The following is a 15,468-nucleotide window of genomic DNA, read 5'->3' as shown; positions in this document are numbered from 1 at the left end:
ACACACACACACACACACACACACACACACACACACACACACACTTTAGACTTATCCAAAGTGTACATTCTGGCTCTCAGTCCCACCTCTTTGATTAGTGTAGAAGCAGGGTCTTTAGACACAAAGATCTGGTGGTGTGCACTTCTCCACATAAAGACCCCAATTCTGGTTTTCCCCATCTTAGCGCTCAATGCAGAATGAAGGCTGGGGTGGCCAGAAGTGGTCCCATAGTAGCTGAAGAGCGCTCTGCCCCTCAAGGGGTCTCTAACAAATCTTTTGCTTCCCATGCCCCCCTAGGAGAGCAGACAGAGCACAGTGCACTCAAACCGCATCCCTTCCCTCTCCCAAGGATAACCGTTACCAACCCTGGACACACCCCCTAGAACAGGGGCTAAGAGGAGGGTCTAATGGAGTTTTTATATGTGCTTAGAAGGTCCCCTGTGCTGGGAGTGGATCCCACCAGAGAACTGAACCCAAACAGTCTTTCCAAGATGGAGTTACTAGTGACAATTGGCTCTTCTGGACAATTAATACCAGTTTTTATTTTTTAGCTTATAACAAAGGATCTCCATGTTTTCCTACAGAGTGAACCATTTCTTAACAGAAAGACTCATTAGTGCTTCCCCTCCACCTGTGATCATGGAACATCCCTGTGGCAGCCACAGAAGGCAAGAACAAGGGAAAGAAATGTTAGCAGACTATTCGCATGCTTCAGTTTCTTTTAATAGCATGTAACAGCTGGAAACCAAGAGAAGGAGCACCCAGCTCTCTGCAGCCCCTCACTGATCTGTGGACCACAGTTTGGAACTGCTGACTTAAAACAAATACGTGTTTACATTGTGCTACAATTAATTAAGCTACACCCATCTAATGAGGTGAAGTTAGAACTAGTACTTAAATACATGGTATTACCATATTCTGAGATGCCACTCCACACTAGCTGTTCTATTTAAAAAAAGTACACTGAGAAGTCATATATTGCCCCAAAATTAGGCTTTTCTAAAGACAAACTTCTACAAAACCAAAGACCAATAAAATTAGGAGTTTGTTTTTAAACAAGATAGTCCCCAAATATTGCAGCACTGTGCAAGTGCATGAGGACCAGAAAGTGAAGAAAAAAATATTAAAAAGTTGCAACTGATTAATCTATTTTCATTGTCCAACCTGAGAGAAATGCAAAGAACATATATAAGGGATTAAAAATCACCTTTAATAATTATTTTAATATCCATAACTTCTATTTTACTTCCCTTTAATATTGAAATTTTATACTATTTCAAAGCAACAACATCAGCATCTCTCTAAAACCTCTGGACACTTACAATAGTTGGTCCTTATAGTGGGGACACAGAAACAAGTAAAAATCGATCACAAGCAAGTCTGCATTACACATAGCCAGCTATCTGGGAGTGGATTTCTACACTTCATACCATTCCAACTTCAGTCAGTCACCTAGGTCAGGCTTGAAATGTCTTTATATTTACAGAATTCACAGACAAGCAATCACCTGTGACACCAAAGCCACTCAGAAGAAGTGATTATCAGTACATTTAACATCAGAGTTTGTTTAACCCTAAATTCATTAGCAGAAAACTCACAGTGTTTAATTAGAAAATACCAGCTCATCTCTCTTCCTCAGGTGAAGATGAAGACAACAACAGGAGACACTGATTCACTTCACCTGGAGTGGAGACCCATCCCTTCCTGGAAAAAGAGGTGGAGCCTGGTTGCATGCCTGGCTAGACCTCACTGGTTGTATCTCCAGCCTGGCCACAATTGCTAGAGATAACACCCACTGGTTTTCTTAGCTATGTCTGGCACTTAGGTGTGGCCTTTGTAGCTATTAGCCTTTAAAATCCCTTTAAAGAAATTGGACAAGTAATTTATCCCTCTCCTTTGTCCACATGCTAACTAGTTGTTTTTCCCTAGCAGAGAGTTGCCTCCAGTATACAATGTCACTCTCTCTCTCTCTCTGTTAGCTGGTATAGGGCCAGATTCTGCTTTAACTTACGCACACCGGTGTCATTCAGACTAACCCAACTGAACTCAATGCAATTATTCGGTCACGTTTAGATCAGTGTAATTAAGAGCAGAATCAGACCACAGTCACATCTAGAGTTATAAACCAACCCCACTTCCCACACAGAGTTTTTTTATTATGAGCCTGTAGTCCCACTTTCTCACAAAGGGGGAAAAAAAAAGGTTTTTTTTGTGGGGGGAGGTTACCAGTGTCGCACAATCTTGCTACACTTTGACAAACAACCAGGTAATGACTTTAAAAAAATGTGTTGTTTCTTAGAAACCAAAGAATGTCTTTGTACCTCATGCACCATCCTTTCCCGCATCCACCCACCCACATTCTTATCAGTTTTCTCCTTCTCAGCTGGGAAACTGATTTTTAAATGTGTTTTTTACTTCTTGCCTTTTGAAAGACACTAGAATTAACTTGCTTATTTCATACAACAAACCTAACGCGCTGTGCCCTTTGTGCACTAGTATAATGGACAATCACAGCGTAGCTCTGAGAGTAGGTGGTGCTACACAGCAATACTTGGTGCTTAACGAGCTCTTTTCATCAAAGGATTTATAAGCACTTCATGAGATGATTGAAATGCCACAAAACTGATTCAGTAGAAGATTAGACAGGGAACCCGAAGCATGCAGCTGTTTAGCGACTTGTTCAACATCAGAAAAAGTCAAAGGCAGACCTGTGTATAGAACTCAAAGTCCTCATTCCTAGAGTCCTGCCCTAACCACTAGACCAGCAGTTTTCAAACTTTCTGAGATGAGCCCCCCCTTTGAATTGCAATTTTTGATTGTGCCCCCCCACCCCAGACCAAAAAAAAGAGGTGAGTTGGGGGGGAAGTGGCACCCACCACACCAGGCTGAAGCCCAAACTGCCTGGCGTCACCGCTCCCCCCCACAACATTCCTCCGTACCTCCCGCACTAGACCTGTGAGCTGACTGCCGCTGCAGAGCCAACATAGGGAGCACAATCCCTTGTGTATCCAAGTCCTGCAAAATATCGGCTTTAAAAAATGTGTTTCTTAGCAACTCAATAGCTATTAAGAGGAATTAGATCAGATACAACTTAGAGAATTTTTCACTTGACCACAGTTTAGTGTGAGAGCACTTGAAGTTACAATGTTGGCTTAAACACCTTGGCTGAGAGCCTCAAAGGTATTTAGGCACTTAACTCCCTTCGAAATCAATGGAAGCTGGGAACCTAACACCTTTTGGGATCTGGACCCTGAAAAATGTCGCGGTTCACTCGCAGAGTTCTTCCTCCCCCATCTTGTGCAGTACCTGATCCTGCAGCTGGACAGACACAGCCAGTTCTTCATTCTCCCGGGCAGAAAGTTTCTCCTGCAATGCCAGCAGCTCCTCCTGCAGCTGCAGCTTCTCCTCCTGCAGCTGGGCCATAGACTCCACCATCTTCTGGATCATAGGAAACTGACGTGCTCCTGACAAGCTGGAGCATTTCCCACTAAAGAATCTTCCGCCTGCAACAAGAAGAGTGTTAACACTACATTTACAAAGCGGCAGGTAGGTGTGAATGTACGGGGGTTGGCAGCGAGTGATGAAGTGACAGATGCACGCCAGGAAAGGCCAGTAAGTGTGGACTAAAAGTAGGGCCCACTGAATGACTAAAGGGGAGCAGGAGATGAAAAGGACCATAATGGCAGTGAAAACCCCAGATTCCTTCCTGAACTGCATGGGCTTAACATGTGTAGAGGACCATTTCATGACTCCAGTAACCACCCACTGCTCCAATCAATGCTCTGAGGGAAGGAACCAGCAGTGAAGCCCGGTGCAGTTCTGCCAGCCCCCAGAAGGAGCTGCAGGGATGCTCCAGATACAGAAGATGAATCATTTGATTGGAAGTTTTTCCTGAAATAAGTGTGTCCACCTTTGAACAGTAATTTGTTTGAGAGTTCTGTGCACACTGACAGAACCAAAACGAGGCTGTGATTCTGTAAGCACGTATGTGGAGCGGTCTCACTGACTGTAGCAGGACTACAGAGTTCCCCCATAGTAAAGTCACACGCATGCTTAAGTTTATGTAGGATCAGGGCTGAAGAAAATGTCACAGAGGGCATTTGAGACAAATCCCGACAATTCAATGCCTCAAAATATTTTTTTAATTTTCTTTCAAAGCTGTTCAGGTCGTCATAGATGGAAAACGGTGGCCACTGAACCAATGGAAGCGTGTGGGGAACAGTGTTCCAAGCACAGAGATGCAAGCGAGAAACAGAGTGAGCCAGCGATGACACAAACGTCACATCTCCACAGTCACAACCCCCCAGGAAACTCCCTGTTGGCCGTTTGGCTGGTGGAAAGTACACAGTGAACACACAAGCATGTGATGTTCATAAATACCCCACTGCTTCTGAGCCCCGGGCTGAGGAATTCATCACCCGCTGGCTCCACGAGCAAGAAAGAAAACGCAGACAGAGCCCGTGATTTCATTTCAGCCATGCTTTGGGGCAAACTGAGGAAAATAACCCAATACACCCTTTGCAATGGGCAATAGTTCTACCAAGAAGCGGGGCTGAGCCAAGGGGACTACGAGGCATTTCACTCTTGGCTGTGGCCAGCAAGTGAAGAAGTGCACCAGCCACCCTCCAAAGCGTGGTAACAAAGGCTATCTAGTGAAGAGGATAATGCAGCAATCTCCTTCCTCCATGACACATGCTGTCATCTCCTAGCAGTGCTCCAGGGTCACATCTCACTCATTTTTCCCCCTTGGCTCCTATCTGTAATAATCTGGCCCTACAAACCAGTAAGGGCAGGTTTGGTCTGCAGCTCCTATCTACATGTCTAAGTATTTACATGGCCCTCATAATGGTAGTGTCTGAACACCCCACAGTCGTCAGTGGATCTTATCCTCACAACACCCCTAGGAGGCAGAGAAATACTATCCCCCTTTTTAATTTTACAGCTAGACTAAATAACTTGCCCAAAGTCACACAGGAAGTCTGTGGCTGAGCCAGGACTCAAACGCATCTCTCATAAAGGCCTAGTCCAGTGACCTATCCACTAGTCCATCCTCCCTTTGCAAGGCCCTACTCTAGTCTGAAGTCCCTCGGGTAATGTCAGGCTTTACTATTAATATTTTTTAATTCAGAAGACCAAAAAAAATCACCCAAACTCCTAAATTCAGATGGCTTGATCTTAAACCAGTGGCAGGTGAGGGAAGGGCCGACAGTGGCTGCAATTCACTGTGGACAAACAAGCTGGAAAAGTGAGGAGATGTGGAAGGAAACTGCCCTGCTATTTTCTCACTGTTCTGCCCTCAGCAGTGAGGAAACAAAAGGCACCTCACAGCTCCTCTTATTGTTTTAACTGAAATTAATTATGAAGGGAGCATTATTTTTTGGAAGCAGGTTGTGGATGGCTTTATATGGTTTATGTTATATTTGGGCCTATATTTTTGATTGGAGAAAGGGGATAACTGCAATCTATCCTATAGACATACATGTTCATAGAGGCCTAGCTGTACATACATTGTAGCTCATGTAACTAATCCTTAAAGCACTTGCTAATTCCCAGGTGAAAGTAAAGGGACTGGCTAGTTCCCAGGATTTGGGGTGACACTACAAGGAGGCGCTATGGTGGGGAGGAGGGAGAATCTGTGGCCATAAGAAAGAGAGATTGGGTCAGGATTCCAACCTACCATGAGCCTAATACTACCCTGCCCTGCCTCCCACCTGGGTTAAATAAGCACTACTAGAAATGACACAGTTCTGTGGCTTTAAGGGCAAATAATGGGGCTAGTAATTGTCTGGCTAATTCCAAGCAGTCAAAGTTGCTTGCTTTATGAAAAGTGTATTTATCAGAAGAAGCTGTTTTTGCCGCAAGACTAATTTTTTTTTTTACGTAAACATTTGGTAGCTCTGTCTCTTTTTAAGTAGGGTGACCAGATGTCCCGATTTTATAGGGACAGTCCCAATTGTTGGGTCTTTTTCTTATATAGGCTCCTATTACCCCACACCCCCTGTCCCGATTTTTCACACTTGCTGTCTGGTCACCCTACTTTTTAAGACACATGTTTGGACCATATGGAAGTGTTTAATACACCAACTGTGGGCCTTGGATGTGTTCCTCCCTGTATAGAGAAGTTTTGGGGATAATGGTGTGAGCGAAGGGCTGAAAAGCAGCTATTGAGTTCTAATCCTAGCTCTGTCACTGATTTGGTGTGTGACCATGGCCAGTTCAAAGGTATAACAAGATCCAAGGGCTGAATTCAAACTAGAAATAAGATGCATGCCAAGGGTTGTGGTGGATTCTCCATCACTGAAAACTGTTTAATCTAGAGTGGATTTTTTTCTAAAAGGTATATTCTAGTTCAAACGGGAACTAATTTGGGGAAGCGCTATGGATACAGGCAGTCAGAGCGGATGATCAGCCTGGTCCCTTTTGGCCTCGTCGTTTATGAATAGGGCCAATATTTTCACAAGTGACCACTGATTCTGGGTGGCATTTTGCCTCAATTTTTGGGTGCTTGAGACACTTTTAAAGCGACTCAAGTTGGGCATCTAAAAGCAGTGTGCACCTTTGTTGGCTTTTAACCTCTCTTAGTAACTGAGTTTCTCCATATGTAAAAGAGGGATAATATGCACCAGAGGGGATAACTTCCACCAGATGTTAAGAAAAGAACCTGTAAAGTGATATATAAATGCAAAGTGTTATTCCTTTGGGAGTGTTCTCTCACCTCAAAAGTGTTATCCTAGGATTAAAGGAGATGTTAGGGCATGTACGAAATCACTGTGTATCTGTGTGTATTATCCAATTTAATCCTGTGCTGGGACACTGAATTTAGGGAATTTAAACCTTTCAATTTAAAACCATGGCAATTGTACTCAACTTAATTCAAACAAAGCATGGAGATTATTCTATGCTTTGAACATGTTCCCCCTTGGTCCAGGGTGTATCATCTGTTCCAACATGTTATTCTCCAGAAATCATTCTTGGGAGACCGGAGGCTTGGAAAGGCAGGTCTGCCAATGGAGCAGGCGGCCTACGTTATATAACTTACCACACCGACTTACTGGTTGGGAAGCTAATTACACCGCAGTATTCTATGTATGTTAGAGTTCAAAGGAAGGCAGACACTTTATACTGTGAGTTACACACACACACACACACACACACACACACACACACACACACACACACACACACACACACACAGCTTTTCAGACACAGCCACACAGACTTTCATGCTTGTTCTGAAAAACTTTTAAAGTGGACATCAGTGACTTCCACAAAGGCTGCGGCCAGATGTGTACAGTACCCAAGTATTCCCAAAACATGTTGATTATATACGGGGCAGATCAGACCATAGGATTTCTGTGGGCCATTTAACACTGAAATTGTATAGCAGGCGCTGAGGTAGCCAGCAATTGATGTGCAAAGTGTACAGATGAAATGTCCTGTTATTTCAACACTTTCTGGCTTTTCAGCTGTTTATAGGTAGGGCCCTACCAAATCCACAGCCATGAAAAACGCCTCACGGACCGTGAAATCTGGTCTCCCCCTGCAAAATCTGGTCTTTTGTGTGCTTTTACCCTATAGCGTACAGATTTCCTGGGGGAGACCAACGTTTCTCAAATTGGGGGTCCTGACCCCAAAGGGAGTTGCAGGGGGAGTCACAAGGTTATTTTAGGGGGGTCGCAGTATTACCATGCCATGCCACCCTTACTTCTGCACTGGTGCCTTCGAGCTGGGCGGCCGGAGGGTGCAGCTGCTGACTGAGGGCCCAGCTCTGCAGGCACATCACAGAAGTAAGGATTGCAATGCCATGCCATGCCACCCTTACATCTACGCTGCGGCTGGCGGCGGCTCTGCCTTCAGAGCTGGGCTCCCGGCCTGCAGCTGCCGCTCTCCAGCTGCTCAGCTCGGAAGGCAGCACCACCACCACCAGCAGCACAGAAGTAAGAGTAGCAGTACCGCAACCCCCCTCTCCCCCTACAACTCCTTTTTGGATCAGGACCCCTACAATTACAACACCGTGACATTTCAGATTTAAATGGCTGAAATCGTGACATTTACCATTTTTAAAATTCTATGACCGTGAAATTGACCAAAATGGACCGTGAATTTGGTAGGGCTCTATTTATAGCTGACTCGGTAGTGTCTTGAGCCTCTCTATTCTGCATCTTGCCAACCATTTGCCAGAGAATGGGGAGCCTATAAAGCAGGGCAGCCTGCTACACCTACGAGCAAAGCTGGTAAAAAGCTCAAGGAGCATTAGCAGATGGAGGGATCAGCAAAGTTCAGATGAGCCTTTTGCCTCAGGCGGGCACAGCTAGAAAAGCAGCGAAAGGCTTAGCGAAGCGGTAACAGGAGCAGGGGCAGCAGAGGAGGAAATAACTCAGCAGTGGCAGAGGGTTCAGAGAAGGGGGCACCGCAGACTTGTGAAGATAAATTCTAGGTCTAACTCACTGTATACTTACTCTGGTTACATCATTTGCACACGCCAGTTCCCCTACCTGAGAAGAAAGTTGCCGTTCATGTGTCTGCCTACTCCTTGCATTACTTTTTGTCTCTCGGCACCTTACATTTCCAGCTGGCATGCCTTCCCCCTTTCTTACACTCCTTCCTGTTTCTGTCACTGAGATGCCTCTTCCTCTCTCTGCGTAACATGCTTGGCGCTCTCACGCACACACTGTCCTGAGGCCCACAGATAACCCAGTAAGTTCTAAACCAGAGCACAGCAGGGAGTGGCTCACTCTGATGTGTCTGGACAAGCCCAGGTAATTAGTTTCTGATGGAGAAAATAAATAAGAGCAATCAAAATCCAACTTCCAGCACAGCTTCTTCCTCACCAAAGACACGAGGCCTGAATCTGTACAATAGGAATAACCCCCAGAAGTCAATGGAGTTAAACTGGCGTTAGTGGATAAGAATCAGACCTGCCATTTCTCTCATAAAGGTGAATATGCTTCCATGCACCTTTAGTGAAAAGCTCTTGCTTCACCTCCTTTTCCCCACCAAGAGACTGCAACCCTGAAGAGACACTTACATTCACTGGACTCTCGTGCTAGCGATGTTGCCTATAGAAGGATGGGAAGCAGGACAAAAGGAGCAATAAGGACTCCATTTCTGCCAAATCCATATTGTCCACTTTGGACGTTAACCAGGGAGAGGGATAAAAGAGCTCCAAATGACTATCAAGAGTAGACCAGCCTATTGAACACATTGCAGGGGACACTGTCCTCAGCAGTTGCATGACAGCAAAGATGAGGTCCCACGTTCGAGCTGTCAATTTAACTGCTTAAGATTCAGACGAGTATCTGGGCAAGAAGCAGCTATCAAAGCAAGAAGTATAATCTTCTGAAATGTCACTTATCTCCTCTAGCGGGAGGGGAACTGAAGACAAAACCAGAACATTTAAACGAGACCCAACAGCACAGAGACAGGCGGCGAAAGAGACATAGAACAGGATAAAAACTCAGGTTGAGGAGATGCAAGAGAGCAGGGATGAAGAGGAAAGGAGGCGGCAATGCACTAGGAGGGAATAGGTGGTTATAACTGCACTGTGATAAAGTTTCCTTAAAAGAGAAGAAATAAACAAGATGATTCTGCTTCCGATCAAAGGTTAGATTAATCTGTCAGTGACTTGAAGTGACCCAACACGGTTTATTTTTGTTACCTGCGTGCAAACACCTGGTTTGCATTTGATCCCTCCTGAGCCAAAGTCAATCCCTAATGAGTAATCAGTTTCTATTTATATAAAAGAATCATTGCATTAGCTGTGAGCTGAGGAAATTCACTTACCCCCGATCTCATTTCACTATGAAGCAGTTTCTTTCTGATTTTGTTGCCTTAAGACAGAGATAGGCGTGAGAATTAATGGCTATCAATTCTCATGCCTCCCCCTTTACCTGTTTTCTCAACGTTCATGCTGCAGGCTTCCTGGCCCTGCGCTCCAGCGTCCCAGTTGTGAGCAGACCCCGACCTCTTCTCTATGCCCAGCTTCTGGGTCCTACACTGAGTCTGTGGCTGGTGATGAGTCTCCGCGTTCTTCACCTGACTCTTGTCCTTGCACAACTTGTCCTGCAAGGCCTGCGTTCAAAACACAATCATTTTCCCTTTAAAGGGCATTGTAACTCAAGAGGGCACAAACCTCCCTAGACTTATCATAGACTGAGCGAGATTTTGACTGAGTGAGATTTTGAAAGGTCACCCTGTGCCCCAGGGTACTGAAATCATTACAGGTAATCTCAGTATCACACAGTATTTCAAGCTGTATTTCTGCTGTCTTCACATCTTCATCGCTTCCCCGCACCACTCTGATCCGGTCAACTCCCCACCTGCTAAAACCAAACTCCTTCCCATTGCTGTTCCAACCTAACCAAACTCCAGCCTGTGCCATCCCACTAAAGCCATCAGTGCCCTCTTCCCAAATGACCTCCTATGTTCTCCCACACTTTCCCTCCAGCTTTCAGCTCTCAGGTTTCCAAAAGGTCAGTCACAAGGCAAAAGACAAGATGCAGTATACACATGGTCTCAAATACAAACTACAGACTGGAAATCAGCATCTCAAATAGCGGTCATTTTTCAAAGTTCTGAAAACTCTATTTTGGAGAGAAAGGAACAAGGAGAAGACAGGCGGAGGACAGAAAATTAGATGGCAATGTAAGAAAAAAACGATACTCAATTACAGTGACTGAGGCTGTTGTGAGCAGGTGATTTCCTGATTGCAATCAGGTGAGCCAAGCCAAGATTTATGGGGGAAAGGAAGGGAAAAAAAATCAGTTTCAGCAGGAATGAAACCAGACAGAGTGAATCAGAAACCAGAGACAGAAAAGATGCATTAAGTCATTTAGTCCACGTAGCCCCAAACATGGTTCAGTGCAGTGCATTGCATTATTCCTCTCACTACATTTGCTGGTGTTTTGTCCACAGGGCCGGCTCCAGGCACCAGCCGAGCAAGCTGGTGCTTGGGGCGGCAGCTTGTAGGAGGCGGCATTCCGCCCAATCCTAGGGTGGCACGGACGCTTTTTTTTTTGGGTGGTGTTCCGCTCCGGCCGCCCTGTAGGGGGCGGCAGCGCAGAGGACGGGAGCACCCTGCAGCAAGCCCGGCAGGGCAGCCCGCGTCCTTCCCTCCCAGCCGACCGGAGCAGCGCAGAGCCCGCCCGGCAGGCAGCAGGGCCGCCCCCCTTCTCTCTCTCTCCCCCCCGCTCCCTCCCCCACCCCCTCGCCCCCGCTAGCTGGGGCACATCTGCAGCGCAGGAAGTCCCCCTGCACCCTGGCTCTGGCCGCGCCGCAGGTTTTTTTTGTTTTTTTTTTGCTTTGCCATTCTGGCCGCCCTGTTTTTTTTTTTTTTGCTTGGGGCGGCCAAAAAGCCAGAGCCTACCCTGTTTGTCCAGTCTAGTTTCAGATCACCCAAGCAATGAGGCTTCCACCACGTTCCCCAGGAGACGTCACCAGAGCTTTACAGATTTCAGTGTCAGGAAGTTTTCATTTACATTCCACCTCGATTTTCCTTTCCTTAATTTCATGTCATTCCTCCTAGTTACTCCCCTATCCTGGAACCACTTAAACATGTCCTCACTCTCTTTAATATTTGACATCCTTTTGGTAGATAGTTGTGTCCCTCCCTACCTTTGTTGTGGTTCAGCCAAGATGCACGTTTAGTTTAGTCTATCCTTTAATATATATGAATGTATCCTTTAATCTAGCCTCATAAATCACATTTATTGTTCTCTGTATTCTTTCCCATTTGTCAGCACCTCCCTGGTTGAGAGGGACCCAGTCCTGTACACAGGATTCTAGTTGGTGTAGTCATTCTACAGACTGTCAATTCTGCGTTCCATGACATGTTGTTTCTGAATTCACGCTGGCTTTTTCTGCTGCTGTACCACACTGTAAGTTCATTTCCATGGACCATTTAACTACAATGAGCCACTGTTCAGCGGCACGGATTTGGAGCAAGCCTCACTCCTAACAGTTTTCCCCGAGTATGACAGATCTGGAAGGATGGAGAGGAATAAGGGGATTATCATAATTTATGTAACAATATTCAGTAGCTTGAAAAAAAAAAATCTATATTCTTCTCCATTCCAGGAGCAAGCCCTCTCCTTTCTGCTACCACAGGAAAGATGACACTGCTTCTGGTGCTGTGCCAGGACTACCTTAAAGGCCTGCAGACAGGACTTTGAAGCTGTCTCTATAGTGACAATTATAGGGATTTCTCCACTGTAGATCTAATGCCAGGACACTAGCAGTGATCGGTGCACTAGTGTAGATGGGGCACTAGCATTTTCACCCTCGTGTCATCTGAAAGCAAGTGTAGATGACATAGTGGTAACAGCACAGTAGCCAGACTCCACTAGCTTTCTCACCTTTGCTCTCACCAGTGGGATCGTACTGGTGCTGGAGCAATGATGGAAGGTTTTCTGAAAACTGTCAGTGTGGACACGGTTTTAGTGTAATCTGTTCACTGACTGAGACTTGAGAATTTCCCCCCACCCCATTCAGAAGCTACTTTTATTAGTTACACTGTATCTATAATGTTCTGAAAGAAGGCAAGTTTTACTGGTAAAACTTTGTAGTGTAGACCAGGCTTAAGATCACAAAAGCACTGTACGATGGGGGGTGAGCAGTGCCACACGAATAAGTCCCTGTCCAGAAGAGCAGAAACCTGAAAGGCGAGAGTGAGTACAATACACAACACAAAATGGTGAGTGGTTATTACAACTGGAATGTTTCTGAATTGAACTTCAAGATGAGGGTGAGCAGTTCTCAGACTGCAGCCAGAGAACAATATGTTGCACTTCGATAGTGCCTGTCATCCCACATTCTAGAAGCACTTTACAGAAGGTAATTCCTGAAGCTATACGGGGCGCTGGGCCTGGACGGAGAGTGGAGCAGAGCGGCCTCTACACTCCTGTGAAACACATAGGTATTGTCTCCATTGTATAGTGACATGGATTAAGTGACTTGCCCAAAGTCCAACAATGAATGAGTGACAGAAATGGAAATAGAACCCAGGAGTCCTGACTCTCAATCCTTTGTTCTAACCCCTCCATATGAAATTCCTACCATCTTCTCCCCCACCCATGACCCATCTAATCAGTAGTTAGTAAACACTATTGCACAACCCTAGATATGAGATAAGGTGTATGCAAAGCATGGGGTGGTTTTTTTGTTTGCTTGTTTGTTTTGTCTTCTTCCTCCCTTGGATGCTTATTATATAGCTCAAAAGTGACACCAAAAATGTTATTCTTAACAGTTCCACTAAATCTTTACCACTTCCTCCCTGGATTTGGTTTCCTAACACTTTCCAGACAACTGAGATATATTTTTCCAACACCCTTTCCATCTCCACTCAGGGAATAAAGTATTACAACAAAGTGCCTTTACGCAGCAGAATAAATTGTATTTTGAAAAGAGACAAGCTAGTTTTAAAAATCTGGCACCTAAATCTAAGAGTGATTTTTTTTTAAATTAGCTAGTCGTTGGTCTATTGTCTGAGTTCCTTAGAGGATTTCCTGCGGTGAGAGTGGTGGTGCTACTAAGTTCAATCAGCTGTGAGTTTCACAATGAGGACACTTATCATATTCCCCCCAAACGCAACCTGCTGGGAAATGTTGAGATCCCTACTACTGATTTTTGGTTTGGGATCCTCTACTGATAATGGCCCTGATCCTGGGCTGTGGCTAAGATGAGTTCAATGCAGCCCTATATCTAGGGAGTGCAAAGGTGACTGTAAGCAACCTTTATTCCTTCCCGATTTTGGGATTGATTCAGCCCTTGACACAAGTTAGAGCAGCCCAGGGGCTGCTTTGACTTACACCCTGCCTGCAACAGTCCCCAAGCGACCACCCAACAGATGCAGAGCGTTCCTGCCTTCCCCAACACATCCCTTCTCTTCCTGAGACATGTCCCTGATATGTCCAGGCACCAGAAGTTGTGATGGGGCCCGGTGTAATGTCATTACACCAGCCTAATGTCACCAGGAAATCCTTCGTACACTTCAGGTATTCCCCAGTGGAGAAGTCCAGCTGTTTTTTGGCTCCTTTACACTGCAGGCAGATGACTTCTAGATGCCAATATAACACTTAGTTGATAACCCACTCCCTTTCCCATGAAGACACAGCCGAAAAGAAAACCACCGAGTGCCAGAAGATAAAGAATGTGTTCTTCAGTAGGTGCTCTGGCTTTCATTCCTCTCCTCGAAGGGGATCAGGAGTTCCTTACCTGCACAGTCAGGTAGAGGCCTTGTGGACTTGCAGCGCCGCACCAGTTCACACGGAGAGTTTTATGTTGGACCAATGCAGGCAGCACAGGCGTCTGGACAGAGGAGGCCTCTTCACTGTCACTGAGGAGTGAATCTTGTCCACTCCCTTAAACAAAACAAACAAGAATGTTAAATAAATCAGCCCAGTAGAAACTGACTACAAACAGCTTGTCTAGCAGAGAGTGAGGAGGGATCCCGTTAGATTGATTCAGTCTTGGGTATGCCTCCTGTTCTCATTGAGCAAGCCTATCTCCTCCTCCCCTCCCCCCCAAGTTCTGTTCCAGGCCATCCATCATCATGCTAGTAACTGAAGCTGGTATCCAAGCCCCCTCCCTTCTCTGGCTCACAGCCAAGGTCATTAACAACTACCGTCAAGCTTTCGATTCCTGCTGCCCAAAATACTTCAGGTCAATGAAGAAAGCATGAGCTTTGTATGAAATCTCAGCCACAGGGCCATAGACTAAAGAGGGGAGGAGAGAAGGGGGATGGGGGGAGAAGGAAAAGCCGTAAGCAAAGCTACCGTCTGCCTACCTGAGTGATCTGAGACCTGTCAAACTCATTTCACATCTGACTACAACTTCCTCTTTGTACGTCATTTGGAAAATGTAAAGCACCATACAAGAACAAAGTATTATTACAACTTTGGCAATGTCAATGAGCAAAATGAGCCCTTTAGGGCAAATATGATTTGTTGGCAAATTAACATAAGTTACCGGAATCCAAACTGTAGGAATCTATTCATGTATCTTTCTGAAGAACCCTGTAAACAACCCAAACAGACTCTGAAGAATTATGCAAACTTCACCTCTCAATCTACAAGGTTGTCAGACGCCTGAACTTTTTCTGTACTGTCAAAACTCCCACACAAGGGGATTGGGAATCAGGATTCCTGGATTCTCCTCCCACCTTTGCTACTCACTTATTTTGTGACTTCAGTATCCATGATATTATCCCCTATCTAGCTGCTCAACCAGGTCTGCATCACAAAACCTGTCTAACTGACATCGCAGGACTAGTGAGCTAACACCTCCTCCCCCCAGAATGTGTTCTTCACTACAGAACCAGAACCAAGGACAAATCTAGAGGCAACGTAGCCACTCTGTTCTTTTCTGGGTCCAAATGCAGAAAAAGCTCATGCTTTGAGAAAATGGATCATCTCCCAGCTCTCTCAATGCTCAGCCAAAAACCAACCGCTGGATGGAGAGCACTGGCTAAAG

At 45.5% G+C, this 15,468-nt stretch overlaps 1 protein-coding gene across 8 annotated transcripts in view; it reads right to left on the bottom strand.

Moving 5' to 3' along the window:
* KIFC3 (kinesin family member C3) overlaps window positions 1-15,468 on the bottom strand; it is a 62,332-nt gene that overhangs the window by 19,592 nt on the left and 27,272 nt on the right. For 6 of the 8 annotated variants that reach the window (XM_024111037.3, XM_024111036.3, XM_008174539.4 and 3 more), the window contains 3 exons: window positions 14,212-14,357; window positions 9,891-10,071; window positions 3,307-3,503 (listed from right to left, as the gene is read on the bottom strand). In XM_024111037.3, the coding sequence (XP_023966805.2) occupies window positions 3,307-3,503; window positions 9,891-10,071; window positions 14,212-14,357 (524 nt within the window). The remainder of the gene's footprint in view (window positions 1-3,306; window positions 3,504-9,890; window positions 10,072-14,211; window positions 14,358-15,468) is intronic. The other 2 variants (XM_065566854.1, XM_065566855.1) reach the window with 1 other exon arrangement.

This window comes from Chrysemys picta, chromosome 14 (assembly GCF_011386835.1).
Source record: "Chrysemys picta bellii isolate R12L10 chromosome 14, ASM1138683v2, whole genome shotgun sequence".
Taxonomy (NCBI): Eukaryota; Metazoa; Chordata; order Testudines; family Emydidae; genus Chrysemys; species Chrysemys picta.
Note: the sequence above shows the minus strand (reverse complement) of the source record. Positions and strands in the feature narration are given on the sequence as shown.